The sequence below is a fragment of the Myotis yumanensis genome, unplaced genomic scaffold (assembly GCF_028538775.1).
Source record: "Myotis yumanensis isolate MYYU_CA2020_CCGP unplaced genomic scaffold, mMyoYum1.0.hap1 SCAF_2, whole genome shotgun sequence".
Lineage (NCBI taxonomy): Eukaryota > Metazoa > Chordata > Mammalia > Chiroptera > Vespertilionidae > Myotis > Myotis yumanensis.
Window position 1 is genome coordinate 9,465,640 of NW_027223753.1, and position 22,253 is coordinate 9,487,892.

The 22,253-nt window shown below is 43.3% G+C and overlaps 1 protein-coding gene across 2 annotated transcripts in view; it reads right to left on the reverse strand.

Annotated features, from left to right (window-relative positions):
* Positions 1-22,253, reverse strand: part of FBXO42 (F-box protein 42) — an 84,927-nt gene that overhangs the window by 23,382 nt on the left and 39,292 nt on the right. The window contains exon 5 of one of the 2 annotated variants that reach the window (XM_070404181.1): positions 11,934-12,665. The exons of the other annotated variant lie outside the window; for it this stretch is intronic. Within the exon in view, the coding sequence (XP_070260282.1) occupies positions 12,139-12,665 (527 nt within the window). The 3' untranslated portion in view covers positions 11,934-12,138. Of the gene's footprint in view, positions 1-11,933; positions 12,666-22,253 lie in introns of those variants that run through there. 2 annotated transcript variants of the gene reach the window in all.

A 22,253-nucleotide genomic window follows, 5' to 3' on the forward strand; every position in this document is an offset into this window, starting at 1 on the left:
ATTCATAGATGTAAGATTTTTGTCCAGTCTCTTCCCGCACCCCCCACACCTCCTTCCCCCCAAGAATTGTCAGTCCACTCCCTTTCTATGCCCCTGCTTCTATTATAGTCACCAGTTTATTCTGACTTAATTTTTAGGTTCACTTGTTGATAGATAATTTATTTGTTGTCACTTTGTTGTTCATAATTTTTTTTAAAATATATTTTATTGATTTTTTACAGAGAGGAAGGGAGAGGGATAGAGAGTTAGAAACATCGATGAGAGAGAAACATCGATCAGCTGCCTCCTGCACATCACCTACTGGGGATGTGTCCGCAACCAAGGCACACGCCCCTGACCGGAACCGAACCTGGGACCCTTCAGTCCACAGGCTGACGCTCCATCCACTGAGCCAAACCAGTCAAGGCTGTTGTTCATAATTTTTATCTTTACCTTTTTCTTCTTCCTCTTCTTAAAGAATATCCTTCAGCATTTCATAGAATCCTGGTTTGGTGGTGATGAACTCCTTTAGCTTTTTCTTATCTGTGAAGCTCTTTATCTGACCTTCAATTCTGAATGATAGCTTTGCTGGGTAGAGTAATCTTGGTTGTAGGTTCTTGGTATTCATCACTCTGAATATTTCTTGCCACTCCCTTCTGGCCTGCATGGTTTCTGTTGAGAAATCAGCTGACAGTCATATGGGTACTCCCTTGTAGGTAACTAACTGTTTTTCTCTTGCTGCTTTTAAGATTCTGTCTTTGTCTTTAGCCCTTGGCATTTTAATTATGATGTGTCTTGGTGTGGTCCTCTTTGGATTCCTCTTATTTGGGGTTCTCTTCACTTCCTGGACTTGTAAGTCTATTTCTTTCATCAGGTAGGGGAAGTTTTCTGTCATGATTTCTTCTAATAGGCTTTCAGTATCTTGCTCTCTCTCTTCTTCTGGCACCCTGATAATTCAGATATTGGTACGTTTGAAGTTGTCCCAGAGGCTCCTTACACTATCTTTATATTTTTGGATTCTTTTTTCGTTTTGCTTTTCCGGATGGGTGTTTTTTGCTTCTTCGTATTTCAAATCTTTGACTTGATTCTTGAGTCTGCTGTTGGATTTCTGTATATTATTTTTAATTTCAGTCAGTGTATGTTTAATTTCTGACTGGTCCTTTTCCATTTTTTTGGCATTCTCATTAAGATCCTCAAAGGTCTCACTAAGTTCCTTGGAGGTTCGTAGAAGATTCTTGAGTAACCTTATAACTGTGGTTTTGAACTCTATGTACTCCATTAGTTTGCGTTCCTCCATTTCTTTCATTTGTGACATGTTTCTTTGTCTCTGCATTTTTGGCTGACTGTGAGGACCCACTGTGTCTACAGTGGAAGAACTGCTGTGCTGGAGACACCCTTATGGGGTAGGACTTGCTTCAGTGGGGTTTTGGTGCTCACTGAGTCTGTTTCTTGAGTGTGTCCCTTATGGATGTGAGGAGTTGAAATCTGGTGTATGACCAGGGGTACCCTGGCTCCTAGATCTCCAAGTCAACCACTGTGTGAGTCCACCCAGCAGGAGCTACAGTGATATCAGCAGATTTCTCCTCTTTGTTTGGGGTTTGGAAGTTTTGGAGCTCTTTGACCCAGCTGCAGTTTGTTAGGTTAGGCTGCAAAAGTGCAGGTGATTCCTTTGCACCACTGCGCACAGCTGGGGTGGGGATGTAAACTGAGTGGGGCGGGGTCTCAGAGAATCACCAGGGCGGAGCAAGCAGCAATGGCTGTCATCAGCCGTCTCTGCGACTCCGTGTCTCTGCGTCCCCGAGTCCCGCGCCCCCACAGCAACAATGATCCCTGCGAGCAGCTCTGCGAGAAAGTCACCCTCGCTTTCCAACCCGCTGCAGTTTCTCCCCGTAGGAGTCTGGGACCCCAGAGTCTCGCTGTAAATGAGTTCAGTGCATTCGAGAGCTTGTATTCCTTTCCGATTTAAAAAAACCGCGCACCAGGTGCAGCCGCCTCATGCGTGCCTCCGTACCTCTGTTCTTGGCACCTCTACAACTCCTACCCAGTCTCAATGAGCTTTTTTCTTTCCTTCTAGTTGTAGAACTTCCACTCGGCCAGCTTTCCCGTGGTTCTGGATGATAGCTGTTTTGTCTTTTAGTTGTAGTTTTAATGTTGTTGTGGGGGGCAGCACGTACAGGTTTGTACCTTATGCCGCCATCTTGTTTCTCCTGAACCAGCACCATCTCTTTCCAAGTGGGGCTAAAGGCCTTCCTCGAGGGAGGAGTGGATGGGGAGGGGACATCCCGTGTTTACCTCAATTAGCATGTAGCACACTGTGTTGAAATTATCTAGTTAGCGTCTCCCAATAAGATTATATGTACTACTAGAGGCCCGGTGCACGAAATTCCTGCACTGGAGGGGGTATCCCTCAGCCTAGCCTGCACCCTCTCCAATCTGGGATCCCACAGGGATCGGGCCTAAACCGGCAGTCAGACATCCCTCTCACAATCCAGGACTGCTGGCTCCCAACCGCTCACCTGTCTGCCTGCCTCATTTCCCCTAACCACTTCTGCCTGCTAACCTGATCAACCCCTAATCACTCTCCTGACAGCCTGATCAAAGCCTAACTGCTCCCCTGCCGGCCCGATCGCCCCCAACTGCCCTCCCCTGCCAGCTTGGTCGCCCCTAACTGCCCTCCTCTGCAGGCCTGTTCCCCCCAATGGCCCTCCTCTGCAGGCCTGGTTGCCCCCAAATGCCATCCCCTGGAGGCCTGGTCCCCCGCAACTGCCCTTCCCTGCAGGCCTGGTTTCCCCCCACAACTGCCTTCCCCTACAGGCCTGGTCGCCCTCAACTGCCCTCCCCTGGAGGACTGGTCCCCCCAACTGCCCTCCCCTGCAGGCCTGATCCCACCCAACTGCCCTCCCCTGCAGGCCTGGTCCCACCCAACTGCCCTCCCCTGCCAGCCATTTTGTGCGAGGGCGTGATGGGCAATTTGCATATTACCTCTTTATTATATAAGATGCTAGAGAACAGGAACTATTTTTTCTGAAAACGTTTACTGAACTGAACCAACTCATGGAAGCAAATGGTTAGAACCCTCATGAGTTGGGATGAAAACTAATTCCAGTTAATCACGACCTACACTGGAGGCATCAGTGCGCCTTTCAGCAGGGGAAAGCTTAAACACTTCGAAAGTTTAATTGTCCCACACGCTTTTTTTTTTCCTTTTCTTATTTTATTCCTCTGTTGCAACATGACCAGAAATTTACTGGTTGATATCAAAACAACTAACTGATATAAAACAAAGCCTGTCTGGATCTCAGGCTTCAGGGCACATATTTTTATTATTAAAACTAGAGGTCCGGTGCATGAAAATTCATGCACTGGAGGGGAGGTCCCTCAGCCCGGCCTCTCCCCCTCTCACAGTCTGGGAACCCTCAGGGGTGGAGGTAACCTGGTGATCAGGGGAAGGCCATCACACCTCTGCTGCTGCCACTGCCAGCAGCGCAAGCCTTGGCCAGCCCTGGTTACTTGCGCCACGAGCCGGACCTGGGCAGCTGGGCAGCTGCCATCTGAGGCTTGCCTGAGCCTCAGGCTGGCCCTGGACAGCTGGGGGGCTGAGGGGACTGGGGGACACTGGAGGCAGGTGTGCAGAGCCTGCCACCCTGGCGGGGCTAAGGAGACTGGGTGCCGCCATCTTGTGGCTGTGGGCACCGCCATCTTTGAAGGCATGGCAGTCAGTTAGCATATTCCCTCCTTATTGGCTATGGGCGTCGCCATCTTTGAGGGCATGACAGTCAATTAGCATATTCCCTCCTTACTGGCTGTGGGAGCCACCATCTTTTTTTTTTTTTTTTAATATATTTTTATTGATTTCAGAGAGGAAGGGAGAGGGAGATAGAAACATCAGTGATGAGAATCATTGATTGAGTGCCTCCTGCACGCCCCCAACTGGGGATCGAGCCTGCAACCCAGGCATGTGCCCTTGACCGGAATCGAACCTGGGACCCTTCAGTCCGTAGGCCGACGCTCTATCTTTGAGGGCAGGGCAGTCAATTACCATATTCCCTCCTTATTGGCTGTGGGAGCTGCCATCTTTGCAACGTGTGAGGGTCAATTAGCATATTCCCTCTTTATTAGATAGGATTATTGTATTATGTTTCATATAACAGCTGTAAACCTATTTTTGCCCTACCTGGTATATTTGGACATCAAATATAAGCTTATATTGTTCACATTGTCTATTTTTTTTTAAATGGTAAATTTTATGTTTGGTATATTTTACCACAATGAGACAAACCAACTTTAGACATAGTGTGATTTCAACAATGAAAATAATAGATATAGAAGGAGATAAGAGTGATTATTATTATATGATTATCTTTATAAACATAACTCCCTGGTCTTTAACAGAACATCCAAAACAAGAGGAACTTTTATAATGGGGATAAGAAACTTTTAGATCCTATATAACTATATATGCCACAGGCAGGGACAAACGAAATTCCCTATTGGCATTGTTTTCACTTCTAAACAAACCCGCACAACAGACCCAGGCCGTTTGATGAATAGGGTAGCACTTATCAGCTAAAAATTAACAACATGAAAATCAGTAATAGTTCCTTGTTACCATTTCAAGTAGACTTTTGATTCAATTTCTGGGGAGGGAGAGGAGGTCCAGAGTCTCAGTTTAATCTGATAAATTGTTAATTGCAGTTCTAAGGGGGCAGGGGTACTTTTTGTAAGTGGCTCTGTTTAGAAGTGAAAACAATGCTACTAGTCATACAGTGTCTGGCCTGGTGTCAAAACAGGAAAATCCTAGTTAGGCGGGAGAGAGCCAAACTGAAATATGGCATAATCTTATCTATTCTCTCCCCCAAAGTATCAAAAGTTACCCAGATTTGTGCTATGCATTTTCCCACTCTTCTCTCCAGCAGGAGAGAATATGTACCCACCTTAGAAAAGCATGTATTCTGGTAAAATCCCAGGATCTGAACTTTATAAACAAACAGGAAGGATTCCTTCCTTTCCTAGGGGAACCCACTGGCTCTGCGCTCATTCACATCTCCCGAGACCACCACAGATCCAGGCTGTTCCAGGATTGCATAGGGCTAGAGGAGACAAGGAGAAATCACCAACTCATAAAGAAGATTAACCAGGACCTGGTCCATGGATCTGGAAGAAGCTAATGCAACAAAGAATTTAGCCACCTAAGTAACATCTTATGCCTTCTTCATAGAGATTAGCATATGTAAGTGGTATTTGGGCAATTGGGTGTCTTCCTTCTATGAAAATAAAAAAAAATGTAGATGGAGATTCAAATACTTCATAGTTATTTTCATCAAATATATAATCTTAATGAAAACAATCAGCCTTAAAAATAAACTGTAACAAATTGTTAACAGAATCCTAATTGTTAGTTTGCTACTTTTCTCCTCACAAATCAGATTTCCTTTTAAATATAAGTCCTGGCTCTATACATATTTTATAAATTATTTTAAACATCCCATCTACTCTCTTGCAGTACCAGTTATTTTCTTCTTAGTTCTTTATATTCTCTTTGTATTGATTTATCTGTTTATTCTGTCTTCCCCCAGTAGACCCTGCTTCTTGTTCACACCTGTATCTCTAGTACCTATAACAGCACTGGGCATAAACACTCAATAAATAAAGGCTTGAAAATGAATAAACAAAGCAATGAATGCAGTCACTTTTTAAGCTTTGAGAACTGGAGGATAACTTATAACCACTCTCCACTCCTTGTCTAGTACTTCATTTTCTATATCCCTCTCCATCTGAGTACTATATTGTATATAATCTGAACAAAAATTATGAAAGGTTGGTATTATCATCTCTACCCTAAAGGTGACGCAAATGAGATGTTAAATAATCTAAAGTCACCCACTTACTAAACAACAGAGATCTGGATGCAAACCTGTGGTCGCCTGGCACAAAAATCATGCTCGTAATGGTATTAACTAACTAGCCTCCTTCCCTCTCACAACATATTTCTCCCATCACTTTAGGTCATGAATAGTACCTTTAATTATTAGCCAAATAGTCTTTCCTCCCCAAATCTCAGATCTTCCTACTAGAGCAGGACTAAGTGAATGGAGAAATCTCTGGGATACTTACATCTAAAATATTTTTTTCAGGTTAAGTAAGTCTTAAGAAATGAGTGCTTATGTCCACAAACAAACTTATATAACCCAAGTACCCATCAATAGGAGAATGGTATAAAAATAAAGTGGTATATTCACATTGTGGAACACTCATAGCATTTAACTACTGATAGATGAATCTCAAAAAAAAAAAAAAAAGATGAATCTCAAAAAAGAAAGTTTGAGGTCAGAATAGTGGTTATGTCTGTGGAGAGTGGTATTAGCAGCAGAGGGGGCATGAGAGAACTTTTTGAGGTGATAAAAGTATTTTGTATCTTGCCCTAGCCAGGACCGGTTTGGCTCAGTGGATAGAGCATCGGCCTGCGGACTGAAGGGTCCCAGGTTCGATTCCGGTCAAGGGCATGTACCTTGGTTGCGGACACATCCCCAGTAAAGGGTGTGCAGGAGGCTGCTGATCGATGTTTCTCTCTCAATGTTTCTAACTATCTATCCCTCTCCCTTCCTCTCTGTAAAAAATCAATAAAATATGTTTTTTAAAAAAAGTATTTTGTATCTTGATCTAGGTCAGGGGTGGGGAACCTTTTTTCTGCCAAGGGTTATTTGGATATTTATAACATCATTTGTGGGCCATACAAAATTATCAACTTAAAAATTAGCCTGCTATATTTGATCAACCACTTAATTAACTCACCCCTGATGCCTAGGCAGGGCCAGATAGACCAAATGACTTCTTGGGCCCACGAATCGGGTGCTCCCCACCCATGATCTACGTGATGATCACATGGCTGTATACATATGCAAAAAGTCTTTGAGTTGTACACCTAAGATTTGTTCATTTTACTATATGTAAATTATGTCTTAATAAAGTATTATTAAGAAGAAAAGAATGGCTAGTTCAAAGTTGGTAGAGTGAATTATAAACCCTGTTTACACTGTTGTCACATGCCATCACCTACTACTTTTACCAGTAAACAGAAATAGCAGCAACCTATTGTCAGAATTAAAATTCATTATGTGAGGTCTTCAAGAACACATTACTCACTTAAAACGCACCTACCCTATAACTCATAGATGTAACTCAGTTAGCAACATTTCAAGATTGGGCTATGGGATTTCAGAAAGCTTACTAAAATGGGAGAGAAGGCAAAAAAGAACACAGTGTAAAAGCCAACACATCCAATATAAAATCTATAACCCATAATCACTTCCAGAGAAAACTATGAAAAGGAAGAAATTATCAGGGCACTGCTTTGATAGAAAGAAGAAATGAAAGGTAGCTACTGAGATTTGAAAAGCAAAGAAGCCTCCCAAAATTCAAGTTAATATTTTTAAGTTAATGAATGACCAATCACAATTCTCACCCACCTAGAAAAAACACCCTGTAGATTCTTTACAAAATCTCTTCAAATTCACAAGAGCTAGAAACTTGAGCAATGGGCCTGATCCTGATTATATAGAGAATAAAGATCAATGTGCTCTAGGCCTGAGGATACATGGCACTGCTGAGTATCCTGGAAACCAACAGTCATTCATGGGGAAGCAGAAGTTAGAAATGACTTCTAACTTCTTTTGCATTCTCCCATATCGGATTAGATTTCTACAATTTCATTCAAACATAAAATAAAGTTAATATATCTGTGCATTGGAGATATACAGGGATAGGGCATCAAGCAAAATGAAGTTCATTGTAGTCATAAAACACAAAGTGCTGTGGGGGCGATTATGTGGATATCTGAGAATAAACAGAGACACTACATAGTCTGAGAGCAACCAAAAATTGCTCGTCGAGATGGTAGGCAGACAGGATCACAATGTAAGATATGAAAGCTCAGAATTCTAAGGAGAGTCACTGCCTATTCTCAGCGACATTCTGGATTTCTGTCTCAAATAAGAAAAATTTTAAAGAGTTTTAAGAAAGGATAGAAAAGGCTCATGAGTTGGACCAAATGAATAAAAGTTAAAGGATGCTGGATTTTCAACATGGAGAGATAAAGCTAAGGTTAGATTTTTTTTTTTTAATATACTTTATTGATTTTTTACAGAGAGGAAGGGAGAGGGACAGAGAGTTAGAAACATCGATGAGAGAGAAACATCGATCAGCTGCCTCCTGCACATCCCCCACTGGGGATGTGCCTGCAACCAAGGTACATGCCCTTGACGGGAATCGAACCTGGGACCCTTCAGTCTGCAGGCCGACGCTCTATCCACTGAGCCAAGCAGGTTAGGGCAAGGTTAGATTTTAGTATATTTTGGTAATCAATACATTTGATAATCAAGAAAAGATCCGTAAGGTAGAATTAATTGGCTTTCACATTCACAAAAATATTAAAACAGTGAGCTCAATGATCTGCTTTTAGAACAGAGAATAGAAACTTGTAGTGTATTTGAAAGGCAAGTATATCCTCTGGTTACATGGTTCAGTATTTACCAGTTGATAAGCATCCACTTCTCACGCATCTACAGAGACCTGGCATTCTCATAACATATCTGCGTATGGTGGTAATTTTAAAAAATGTATAAAGTGCTTTAATGTAAAACAGAATCTAATGATTATGAGTATACTAATACATTCTAAAAAATTCCGCATGCAGCTATTTCAATGACAGCATTGACACCTGGGACCTAAGCCAAGGGAAGAACTAGGTGATCTTTCCCAGAACAGACTCTCCTGTGGGCTGTTTTGGGTATACCTGGTGCCAGGTACCAGTTCCAGACTCGTTTATTTGTTTTGACATTTCCTGATGCCATAACCCAAGGCTCAAGGAGGGCAGTAGAGAACTGAAGACTAAGCTTTTTCATTAGACACAGAACAGGAAGCTTCATCCATAGATCCAAGAGCCCTACGTGCATCATTTTTAAGGTGTCATTTACATAGTCAGAAAAACAATGATACTGTCGACAGTTATCTTTGGACAGTTCTAGCACTTTCCAGCTACTAAGGATGTCCTGGCTTTCCTACAGACATCCAATATAACCAATACTTTTCCTGCCCCTGACTCCAAAAGTAAACTAGCTTTGCTGAAGGATTACTCAGTGATTTTGGAAGATGTGATTATTCTTTTAGGGAATAGTCTTAAAGGAATAAAATTATTTCCATCAGAGCTTCTTATTCTGTATAGCTAGAAAGATCTTGATTGTGTTAGGTCATAATAACAGAGTTATGTTGTCTGCTCTGGCCTATGTGGCTCAGTTGGTTGAGTGCCGTCCTGTGCACTGAAAGGTCACCGGTTAGATTCCTGGTTGGGACACATGCCCAGGTTTGGGGCTGGATCCCTGGTCGGGGTGTGTGTGGAGGCAGCCGGTCAATGTTTCTACCTCACATCGATATTTCTCTCTTCTTTTCTCTCCCTCTCGCTTCTTCTCTCTCTGAAATCAATAAAAAACATATTGAAAAATAAAAGATATGTTGTCTTGAACATCCTGCTCCCCACCAAAAAATTTTAAGAGGCAAGCCATATTGATGTTTAAAAATTCTCTAAGCTGTGAAAAGGTTACTTCAGATGACATACTTTCTGCTCATTATCCTTTCCTGACTCTGATGGTAGACATACTGGCCGGAGAGCTTAGCTGTTCCCCCCAAATTCAATGGAATATAAAGGAACAAGGGCAACTACAAACAAAGAAAAGGAAATTACAGGAAAAGGAAGAAAAATACACCACAGAAAAGAATTTTAAACAGAGGAAGGGGAGTAATTTTACAGTGGAGAAATCTAATAAACACCATCTCAGTCAGGTGATCAAAGTTAACAACAGTGATAAGTCGTGTGGACAGTATGTACCCTTGATATGATGTGATGAGAAGGGCACTTTACCTCCATGGACTTCCTCCCCAAAACTTGTAATTCTAGTCTAACCACAAGAAAAACATCAGACAAACCCAAACTCAATGACAGTCCAAAATATATCTGACAGTACTCCTTGAAACTATCAAGGTCATCAAACAAGGAAGTCTGAACTACTGTCACAGCCAAGAGAAAAATTAAGGAGACACGAAGACTAGATGTAATATATCCTGGAAGGGATCTTGGGACAGAAAAAGGACATTTTTTTTTAAAAGGAAATCTGAATAAAGTATGAACTTTAATTGATAATAATGCATCAATATTGGTTCATTAACTGTTACAAATGCACTATTAAGACTAGATGTTAACAATAGGGAAAACTGGAGGTGGGGTAGATGGGAACTCTCTGTTCTATTCTAAAATTAGAAAGTTTATTTAAAAAAATGGGAGAAATATGAAATAAATTATAGAAAAGATAAAACTACTCACAGCATGGCATAGTAGAAAATAAAAGACTTTAGAGACAAAATCTTGGGTTTCAATCACTGCTCCATTACCTATTGGTTGTGTGATCTTTAGTAAATTACTAGGTGATTCTCCGAGCTTTTGTTTCCTCATCTGTAAAATGGATATAATAGTAGTGCCAACCTAAATGGGTTGGTTTGAAGGTTAGAGAGTATGTACGCAGAATCTGGGGTAACCAACACCCTACCCTCTAAGCCCTCTCCATAATCATTTCCTCTGACAGTAGACCACTACTGACTGATTAGGGTAAAAGCAGCAGCTAAGATTGCAAGGAGCAGCCATGCTTCTTCCTTAACAATTGTTTGGCACATTATACACCTACCTAATAGACTGTGATAACAGAGTGAAGTCACAGATTGCAAAATAAGAAAGCAAGATGTCTTAGGGATCCAGGATTTACAAATTTAGCTAGGTTTAGAATCAACTGGGACATTTTCTCTCTCTCTCCTCTCTCTTTTTTTAGAGAGAGAAGGAGGGGAGGGAGAGAGAGATATCATTGTGAGAGAGACACGCCTGATTGGTTGCCTCCCTCACACACCCGACCAGGCCAGGGATGAAACCTGCAACAGGTATGTGCTCTTGACTGGGAATTGAACTCAAGACACTTCAGTGCGGGGGTTGCGGGGTGGGGGGTGGGGGGGCACTCTAACCACTGAGCACCACAAGCCAGGGCCATTTTCTCTTTTTTAAAAAAATAGAGATCCGTTACCCTATCCCCAATCCCTTGAGATTATGTGAGTGAGTCTGCTGTGAGGCCAAGGAATCTATAGGGTGGGCAAAAATAGGTTTATAGTTGTATGCAAAACACAGTTTATTCTTGTATTATTATTTGTTAATTACTGTATAACTAGAGGCCCAGTGCATGAAATTTGTGCAAAGGTGGGGGGGGGGGGGGCGCCCTCAGCCCAGCCTGCACCCTCTCCAATCCAGGACCCCTTGGGGGATGCCCAACTGCCAGTTTAGGCCCAATCCATGGGATTGGGCCTAAACCAGCAGTCGGAAATCCCTCTCACAATCCTGGACTACTGGCTCCTTAATCGCTCACCTCCCTGCCTGCCTGATCGCCCCTAACTGCCCCCCACTGCCGGCCAGGTCGCCCCCAACTGCCCCCCTCCTTGCCAGTCTGGTCACTCCTAACTGCCCCCACCCCCTGCTGGCCTAGTCACCCCTCACTGCCCTCCCTGCCAGCCTAATCGCCCCCAACTGACCCCCTGCTGGCCTGGTCACCCCCAACTGCAACCCCCCCCCTCAGCTTGGTCATCCCTAGCTGCCCCCCCCCCCCCACCGGCCTGGTCGCCTCTTACTGCCCCCCCTCCTGCCAGCCTGGTTGCCCCAAACTGCCCCCCCCTACTGGCCTGGTCGCCCCATGCAGCCTGCTTGTTCAGTCATGTGGTCATCCCTCACTAACCCCCCTGCTGGCCTGGTCATAGGCAGCCATCTTGTGAGGGCGTGAGGGTCAATATGCATATTACCTCTTTATTATATAGGATTTTCCATATAAACAACTGTAAACTTACTTTTGTTAGTAAGTAAAAAGTATATATACTTTTTAATTTAAATGCATTTTATTTTTAGACAACCTACATGACATGTTTTTTCTTAAAAACAATGCCTCCGCTCCAAATGAATCAAGGTCAAAATAAATGAAGAGCTCAAGATAACATCAGTCCCATTTGTCCTAGTCTTGGTGTGTGGATGAAAAGCAGCAGCCAGTTACCATGAGAGGTGATGGAGCCAAACTGCCCAATTTGTTAACCTTTTTCCATTTCTAAACCATCCTTAAAGAAAATCATATATGGGGTCACACCATCCTCACGGCAGTCCAGCAGAGCAACCATACCATTTGGATTCATGTTTTCACCAATAAAGAACTGGTAGTTTTTGAAATTGGCAAGGATGTGCTTGATTTGTTCTGCAGCCCCTGTCACAAAAGGCTTTACTCTTTCTGGTCTCTGTTCTTCAAGCTTCCCTTTGATTGATTTCATGTAATCTTTGATGTACTTCTTGTAGGCTTCTTTTGTGAAGTTGGTTTCCTGCAAGTGATGGTTCATGGCAATGTCAACACCAATGATTACTGTGCTTTTGGTACCTTCACCCTCAGGGCCTTCAGCGGAGGCATTTCCTCCAATAATCGAGTCATCAATGTTACTCTCTGTCCTACTGACCATCTTCCCCTCTGCCTCCAGGCACAGCCCATCCTCGATCTCCCGGATCTTGTAGATATCGGAGAACACCTCATCATGGCTGATGAGGTCCCGGTAGATGATCATGATGGCGGCTGGAAGGAGACGGAAGCGCTGCCTTAGCAGGAGCGCTCGGTGCAAGCGTGGTGCAGCCGGATCGGCGCTCCAGGGGAGCGGGGAGCAGGCGGAAAAGTTCACCCTGTATATTTTAAGTAAGCTTCCCAGTGATTTGTAGAAAAGTGATCTGCTATATGGTTTTTAGAACAGTGGTCTTGTCTCTTCCTCTTTTTACAGAGAAGGAAATCGAGACCCAGAAAGTGAAGAAGTGATTAGGTTCAGAGGCAAGTAGCTCGGGAGTGGCAAGGCCAAGATTGGGACAAGCATCTAATTTGTATATCTCTGTCCTTGAGGGTGTTTATTCTAAAACAAAGGGCCTGAACCACAAGCCATCACTTGGAATTGCATGTGTGACTAAAAGAGAAGAAACTCGAAAGAAAAAAATAAATCCTTGGGAAAGAAGATTCTATGGGGAGAATGTGGTGGGAAAATCAACTGTGCTTCCAGGACTAGTTAACTGAGATGACAGGCTGAGCTTTAAATCTTAACCCACCATTTATAGACTCTCCCAATATTAATAGACTCTCCTAACTGAAATGGGTGTGGGCTAATATTTAAGACGTTTTGAAAATCAGACCACCACTCTAATTCCAAGTGTAAGAACTTCTACTTGAAAACTTTATCTTGATTTAAAGCTACCAAAAAAGGCTGTGACTTATGATATTACATATTAAACAGATGCCAAAATTAGCCTCAGTTTGAATAAAGGGCATTTTAGAAACAGTGGTTTAAACATTAGTCTTTTGAAATACCTATCCCAAGAACTACTCATTTGATCTGGGAATTGACCACAGACTGAGTCAAACTAACTGATTAAGAATTAAGGTGTTACCTCAGGATAATACCAGAAGGGGAAATACTCAACTTCCTAGAACCACCTGGCAAAGACTACAATGTACACAATTGTACATTCATAAGCACTGGCCAGGATTTTCAACGGCTTCTGTTCTGTCCCACCCTTTTTTTTTTTTTTTTTTTTTTGAGTGATAAAGTAATCAGTAGAGAACTGCCACCAGCTCCCACATTTAGCCATTCACCAGCATACAGTAATCATATATTCCTTTCCTGTTCCTTTGGATAAACAGTAAATGTTCCCATTTATGGCCAACCTCTCCACTTGTATAGTAGATTCCGCCCTGCTCACTACTCAAGGACACCGCTCTAACAATTCTTCCTTTCAATCCAAATCATTTCCAATAGCATATAAACATGCTATATTACCTGCCATCTTTAAAAAAACACACAAAAAAAACCCCTGTTAATCCATCTCTATTTAGCATCTCATTTCTCAGCTCTCCTTTATAGCAAAATTCTTCAAAAAAATTAATGTATGCTTATACTACTGCCTTCAACTCCTCTCTTCCCATTCTTATAAAAAAAATAGTTTGTTGATTTTTAGAGAGAGAGGAAGGGGAAGGGAGAGAGATAAAAATTGATGTGAGAGCACAACATCAATTGGCTGCCTTCTGCATGCCCCCTACCAGGGATTGAGCCTGCAACCTGGGCATGTGCCCTTGATCGGGAATTGAACTGGCAACCTCCTGGACAATGCCCAACCAAGCCACACCAGCCAGGGCTCTTCCCATTCTTTTATAACCATTCCAAATAGACTTTCTTTCTTACCACTCATTGAAAACACTCTATTAGCCCTATCTGGTTTGGCTCAGTGGATAGAGCGGCGGCCTGCGGACTAAAGGGTCCCAGGTTTGATTCCGGCCAAGGGCACATGCCTGGGTTGCGGGCTCAATCCCCCCCAATAGAGGGCGTGCAGGAGGCAGCCAATCAATGATTCTCTCTCATCATTGATGTTTCTATCTCTCTATCCTTCTCCCTTCCTCTCTGAAAATAAAAATATTTTTTAAAAAATACTCTTAAATTCAAGGTCAATTCTCGGTCCTCATATGACGTGACCTCTTGATATGGTTGATTATTTCTTCCTCTCCAGAAAACACTTTCAAGTATAGTGGCTTCCAAGATGCCACATTCTCCTGGTTTTCTCCTACCTCTCTGGTGCTCCTCTTCTAGTCTTCTGCTATTTCCTCCCTGATCTCCAAATGCTGGAGTCTCCCAGACTTAACCTCCTCTTCTTCACTCACTCTCTTGGTAATCTCATCCAGTCTCATAGCTTTAAATCCATCTGACACTAATAACTCCCTCTTGGCTCTCTAGGCAAATGTCTCTAACCTGCACCTCTCCCTGGAACTCCAGACACGTAATGTGCATTTCAACGTTAATATGTTTCAAACTGAACTTTTCCTCTCTCCTGTAGTTTGACAACCTTGACCACCCACAGTCTTACCTATTTCAGTTAATGGAAACTCCATTCAAATGCCCAGACAAAAATCCTTAGAGCCATCCTTTAAAAAAAAAGATCATTTAAAACTAGAGGCCCAGTGCACAAAAATTCATGCACTGTTGTGGGGGGATGTCCCTCAGCCCAGCCTGCCCCGTCTCACAGTCTGGGAGCCCTCAGGGGATGTCCAGCTGCAGTCTGGCCTCCCTCTGTGGGAGGCGACTGGGCCGATCAGGGGAAGGCGCCACCCCCATCACCCCACTGCTGCTGCCGCTGCCGGCCCTTGGCCCTCACTTCTTAGCACTGGCCCTGCCCCCCGCCCACTGGTGGCTGGGGGGTGATCTGAGGCCAGGACAGCTGGTGGAGGGGCTGTGGGAGGTTGAGGCACAGCCCCCTGTCCAGCCTCTGTGGAGGCGTGGTGCCAGGACCAGGCCCACGCTGCTCCCTCTGTGGCTGCCTCTGCGGAAGGGGCAGCACTGGGACCGGGACCTCACAGCCCCTTCTCCTGCTGCCTCTGCGGAAGGCACCGCAGTGCTGGACCGACCCGCACCACCAGCCCTCGGCCCTTGCAGGCACTGTGGCTTTGTCCGGAAAGACGTCCAGAAGACGTCCCGTCTATCCGGAATAATTAGCATATTACCCTTTTATTAGTATAAATTGATTTTTTTTTTTTTAAGAGAGAGAGAGAGAGAGAAAGAGAGAAACATCAATTGGTTGTCTCCTGCATGCCCCCTACCAGGGATTGAGCCTGAAACCTGGGCATGTGCCCTGACCAGGAAATGAACCAGCATCCTTTCAGGATGTTCAGTGCACAGGACGCTGCGCAACCAACTGAGCCACACCAGCTAGAGTCTCAGAGCCATCCTTAACTCCTATCTTTCTCTCTTTTTAAAAAATATATTTTTGTTGATTTCAGTGAGGAATGGAGAAGAAGAGAGAGATGAGAGAGAATCACTAATTGGCTGCCTCCTGCACGTTCCCTACTGGGAATCGAGCCCACAACCCAGGCATGTGCTCTTGACCAGAATTGAACCTGGGACCTGTCTATCTGCAGGCAAGGCTCTATCCACTGAGCCAAACTGGCTAGGGCATCTCCTCTCTTTCTCTTTCTCACTCCACATCCAAACCGTGGGCAAATCCCATTGGCTCTAGCCAATCTATCCAGTTTTTATCTTTTTGTTAACATACCAGTTCAAGTCTCCATCATTTCTCATTTCTCACCTAGATTACTTATGCCACCTCTTAACTCATCTCCTCATTTCCACACTTGCCCCCTTACACAGTCTTCTCAGAAACCCAAATGACCAGCCATTTCACTCTGGCCTTTACAATGGCCAGAAAGGCTTACATGAATGCAACCCTCTCCTTCATTATTTGTCAAACCTCCTCTCTAAGTATATTCCCCTTTGTTCACACTGTTACAGTCACACTGGATTTCTCATGATCCCTTGACTATCCCAAGCATACTCCCACACCTGGATCTTTGCACTGGTTATTCTGTCTGGAATGTTCTTTCCTTAGATATCCACATGGTTCACTTCTTGAACCCAGCAAGTCTTTGTTTTAACATCACCTTCTCAATAAGATCTACGCTGATCACCCTAGATATAACCCTCCCCCCCCACATTCTAGAGCCCTCCTTACCATGCTCTAGTTTTGATTCAATAGCATTAATCATCTTCTGTTACATACTTGTCTTTTGGGGGGGGGGGGGGGGGGGGAGATTGGTTTATTCTGCTTAGTCTGATACAAGAATCATGGCTAAAATGGTCTTAAATAGTCTTGAGTGGCTTATCATTCATGGGCAAAAATGTATAGACAGAGAATGGAAGAGAGAGCAAGAGCAAGATAATCTAATTAGTGCTAATGCCAGCAGTGGTCCAACTGGAAGTGTGTGATAAGGACGAACTCACCATCAGTTACACGTCCTGCATATGTGTGCCCTCTCTTCCAGGAGGGACAGTGGTAGAGCTCATGATGATTTATTTGTAAGTGGTAGGAGGAGGCTTTACACAGCAGAGCCAGTATGCCTTGTCCCCTCAACGATAAATGGAGTTAATGAGACAGATCTTCAGGCCTGCCTGTGGCCCAGGTTCCAGTTATCTTCGAGGCAAAAGGGAAGGCGCTGGTATGCAAACACGCACATGCACACAGAAGCATGCATAGCTGCACCTGCGCACCCATACACACACTATATTTGTCATTTTTTATATCTGTGTTCTCTCATTTAAATTTAATCTCCATTAGAAGTGGACTTTTGTCTGTTTTATTAAGTCATGTATCCCTGGCATCTAAAACAATACCAGGCACAGAGTAGGCAATCCATAATTATTTGCTTTATGAACAAATGAAGGATGAGAGAAGAATTAACTGAACAAAGGAAAGACTATGCTGTCATTTAAGGGAAGTCAAGCCCTGTTTTAAATGTCAAACTCTCAAAACAACTAATGACTTGATACCACCACTTAAATGTTTGAAATGTTTTAAATGAAACTTCTTCCAAATATTTATTCACCACATCAGCAAACACTAACTACTTAGCTGCACAAACGTGAAATATAAGTCAGACTGTTTGACCCTCTCACCCTCCCATATCCAATCTATACAGAAGTCCCATTAATTTTAACATAGAAGTTCAGCTCAATTTCATCCACTTCTATCTCCTCTACTAGGACTCTAGTCCAAGCCATCACAGTCCTCACCTGTACTATTCTGATAGCCTACCTGTTCTCTTTTATTTTCTTGCCTACTTCAATTTACTTCCTTCATAGAAGCAAAGGTGTTCTTTAAAATGCAAATCCTATATAATAAAAGCCTAATATGCAAATCAACTGAACAGTGGAATGACCAGTCGCTATGACTCATACTGACCACCAGGGGGCAGATGCTCAACAAAGGAGCTGCCCCCAGCCCGCAGGCCCCAGGCCAGCCAACGTGGGTGCCAGCGGGGGCCCCCAGTCACCTCGCCAGTCACCTCAAAGATCGGTCCTGATCGCCAACCAGGCGTAGGGACCCTACCCGTGCACGAATTTCATGTACTGTGCCTCTAGTTGGGTCATAATGCTCCTCTGCTTAAAATCTCAAATGTTCACAAAATTTGGTCTGTGAGTGAGTTGGCTCCTGTCTACATAACAACTCCATCTGTGCCACTCTATTCCTTGATGATTATGCCACATCCACAAAGGCCTGATTTCAGATCTTCCAGCATGTCTGATTCTTTGCTGCCCTTGGGTCTCCACACATGCTGTTCTCACTTCCCTCCACTCTTCATCCTTCAGAACTCAGTAAAAAATGTTCCCTCCTGTTTAAAGTAGCTCTCCCCCTCTTTGTATCTCATTCCTTGTTTGTTCCCTTAATAATTTCTCAATTTACTTGTTTTTTGTTTCTTCCCCACTATAATATAAGCTCCATGAGGGTAGGGACCACAATAGCAAGTGTAAAAGGTAGGAGGAGGATATAGATGCCTCTTTGGAAATGTCTGAGAAGTATAGCTATATGTAGGTCTCTCTCAGCTCTAAGAGCTGCCATTCCAACACGTATCACCCTCCAGATGGAGCATGTGTATGATTTCAAAAGGAATTAATAAAGACAAGGTTTCAATGCAAGTCGCATTAATTCCAACTGCTATGGACCAAACTATATCTCTCCCAAAATTCATATGTGAAAGCCCTAATCCCAATGCAATGGCATCTGGAGATGGGACTTTAGGGAAATAATTAAGTTTAGGTGAACTCATGAGTGGTTGGGCCCTTATGATGGGATCAATGTTCTTAACTAAAAAAAGAAAAAACACCAGGACACTCTCTCTGCTATGTGAGGATGGAGCAAGAAGGCAGCTGTCTGAAAGCCAGGAAGACAGCCCTCACCAGCACCCTGATCTCAAGACGCCTAGCTTCCAAAATTTCTGTTGTTGAAACCAACCAGTCTATGTATGGTATTTTGTTATGGCAGCCTGAGCTGACTAGGTAAGACACCAACCAAATAAGAATGCTCCACTTACAATATAACCAAATAAACATGTAAAGAGATACCTGGCACAGTAGCAATGTCTATCAAGATTCCCACCCCAGCCGAAACCGGTTTGGCTCAGTGGATAGAGCATCGGCCTGCGGACTCAAGAGTCCCAGGTTCGATTCCGGTCAAGGGCGTGTACATTGGTTGCGGGCACATCCCCAGTGGGAGATGTGCAGGAGGCAGCTGATCAATGTTTCTCTCTCACCGATGTTTCTAACTCTCTATCTCTCTCCCTTCCTCTCTGTAAAAAATCAATAAAATATATTTAAAAAAAAAAAAAAAAAAGATTCCCACCCCATACTGTTCCACTGCTTATTTGATGCTCTTCCCCAAATAGCTACATATTTGAAGACTAAATACTGTTAAAACTATTGCTTTAAATGCTCATCACTTGTAAATACTCAAATGCTAGAGGAAGACTTCACAGCTGGCACAGAAAGGTGGTGAGTAGCACCTTCCCTCAGGCACACTCCCCTCCCCATCCTCCATGCACTAAAACGGGTGACTCAGGCACACCAAGACATAGCAACACTGTTCTATTCAGAACGACTCACTGATGTTTCAGTTAGGAAGTAATTTTGGCTGGGACTCATGACAGCATATAGAAATATTTCCTCAGGCAATCTTCCCATGGGATTTCTGTCTAAATGAGAATCTCAGGGGCTCTTTATTAAACTGTTTGTTTGCTTTTCTTTTTAAGTATAGACATTTCAAAAATCTGAGTTTTTCCCTCTAAAACTAGGTTCTAATTGTAGATTAGAGTGGTAGAGCAACTAGATTCTTTGAAATACTTTGTTAGAAAATTACTTTAAACATTCAGGAGCTTACAGGATTTATAAAAGGAAACAGGCTAACACTGTATTTTTAAAAATTCAGTTATTTCTCTGATACCAAGTCAGTTATTTCTCTGATACTTTCTACCTTAGAAATCTCAAAACACAGTCTTAAAAACAGTGGTTTTAAAAAAGCACTGGGGGGAGGAAGGGGAGAAAGATAAAAAACACCACTCATTTCTATCTATTAGGGAGAAATATGCAAAGTAGTTGGCAACAGGTTATGAAGATGCCAAAGTCAGAGAGTTCCACTTTACAAGAAAGAGCTACACCTATGCCAAATAATCAAAGGTATAAAGTTTGGTTATAAAATAGAGACAGGCAGTATGAGTATTTTGCAAATGGAACAATCAAAGCTGCTCTGGGGCCTGGACACCAAGTACAGGCAATAAGTTGGGTAAGCTGAACAGACTCTACATTTTAGAATCTGTGATTCCAAATATTAATCAATATTGTACTAAGTGCAATAGGAGACAAAGGGCTAAAAAAGGAAACTTTCCAATATACAAATTTCTGAGGGCCCTAAAATAGTACTAACTCTCAAAATTTTTTTAAAGATTAACACTTGTTCATCTTTCTAATCCTATATAATAAAAGCCTAATATGCAAATCGACTGAACGGTGGAATGACCGGTTGCTATGACACGCACTGATCACCAGGGGGCAGACGCTCAACGCAGGAGCTGCCCCCAGCCCACAGGCCCCAGGCCAGCCAAGGTGGGTGCTAGCAGGGGGCCCCCCCAATTACCCCACCAGTCACCCCACAGAAGGAGGCAACCAGCAGCGCGGGATGGGGCCAGTGAGTGGGCGGTGCCAGCCCAGCCCAGGCTGGTGGGGGTGGGGGGGCCCAATTGCCCCGCCGGTCGCCCCACAGATCAGCCCTGATCGCCGGCCAGGCCTAGGGACCCTACCCGTGCACAAATTTCATGCACCGGGCCTCCAGTACTTTTAATAAAGAGCTTCATCTGTACAACAGCAAGTCCCACCTATGAGTATCCACTGTCACTGTGCTCTTCCCTCCTCTATTTGACTATTGCAGGGGGTAGGTATAGGAGCTCAAAGTTTGGGGAAGCAAATTGCAGCTGTTTTGATTCCTGGTCAGGGCACATACCAGATTGTGGGCTTGATCCCCAGTGGGGGGTATACAAGGGGCAACCAACAGATGTTTCTCTCTCATCAATGTTTCTATCTCTCTATCCCTCTCCCTTACCCTCTCTCTAATATCCATAAAATATTTTTTAAAAAAACAAAAAAACCTCATGTCTCCTTACTCTTAGTCCAGTGCCCTTTCTAATACATCAGGTTGCCTCCCATTTAATAATCAAAGTAGTAGCCCTAGCTAGTTTGGCTCAGTGGCTAGAGCATCGGCCTGCGAACTGGAGGGTCCCAAGTTCAATTCCGGTCAAGGGCACGTGCCTGGGTTGTGGGCTTGATCCCCATTGGGGGACTTGCAGGAGGCAGCCGATCCATGATTCTCTCTCATCGTGGATGTTTCTACCTCTCTACCCCGCTCCCTTCCTCTCTGAGATCAATAAAAATATATATAAAAAAATAAATTAAGGCCTTCACTTCTTAAAAAAAATCAAAGTAGTAAATCAAGGCTGAAATGAATAGGAAATGTGCATAAGAAAAACCTGAGTCACCTTAGTCCTGGAGTGAATTCCAAACTTGAAAAGCCAAATGACTACACAATGGAATACTATGCTGCAGTAAAAAAGAAGGAATTCTTACCATTTGCAACAGCATGAATGAAACTGGAGAGCATTATGCTAAGTGAAATAAGCCAGTCGGAGAAAGATAAATATCACAAGATCTCACTCATTTGTGGAATATAATGAACAACATAAACTGATGAACAAAAACAGATCCAGAGACAGAGAAGCATCGATCAGACCATCAAACCTCAGAAGGAAAGTAGGGGAGGAGAGGGGTAAGGGGGAGAGATCAACCAAAGGACTTGTATGCATGCATATAAGCCTAACCAATGGACACAGACACCAGGGGGGTGAGGACCTGAGTGGGGGGTGGGGAGGCAATGGGGGGCTAAGGTCACATATGTAATACCTTAATCAATAAAGAAAAGGTAAATAAAGACTGCAGAGAAAAAAAAAAGAAAAGAAACCTTATTTTGGTTAGTCCTTTTCTGAAGAAAAAAAAAAAAGCCAAATGAATATTTGGGGAAAGCCTGCCAACAAATCTAGCAGAATACTTCATACTCAGTGGGCTCTATTTCTCTATTACATCAGCCCCTCAAATCTTATAACTGTGCCTTTTCAAAGTGATACGCCTGATGAGTGCAAAAACAATGTTTTTGGGTTTTTTTACCCCAAGAAAATTTAGGTTAAAAAAAAAAAAGGAGAAAATAATCACGATTCTTTCTGCCAGAATTCTGGCATAGTCGGACTATGCAGGAACGCATCTAGTAT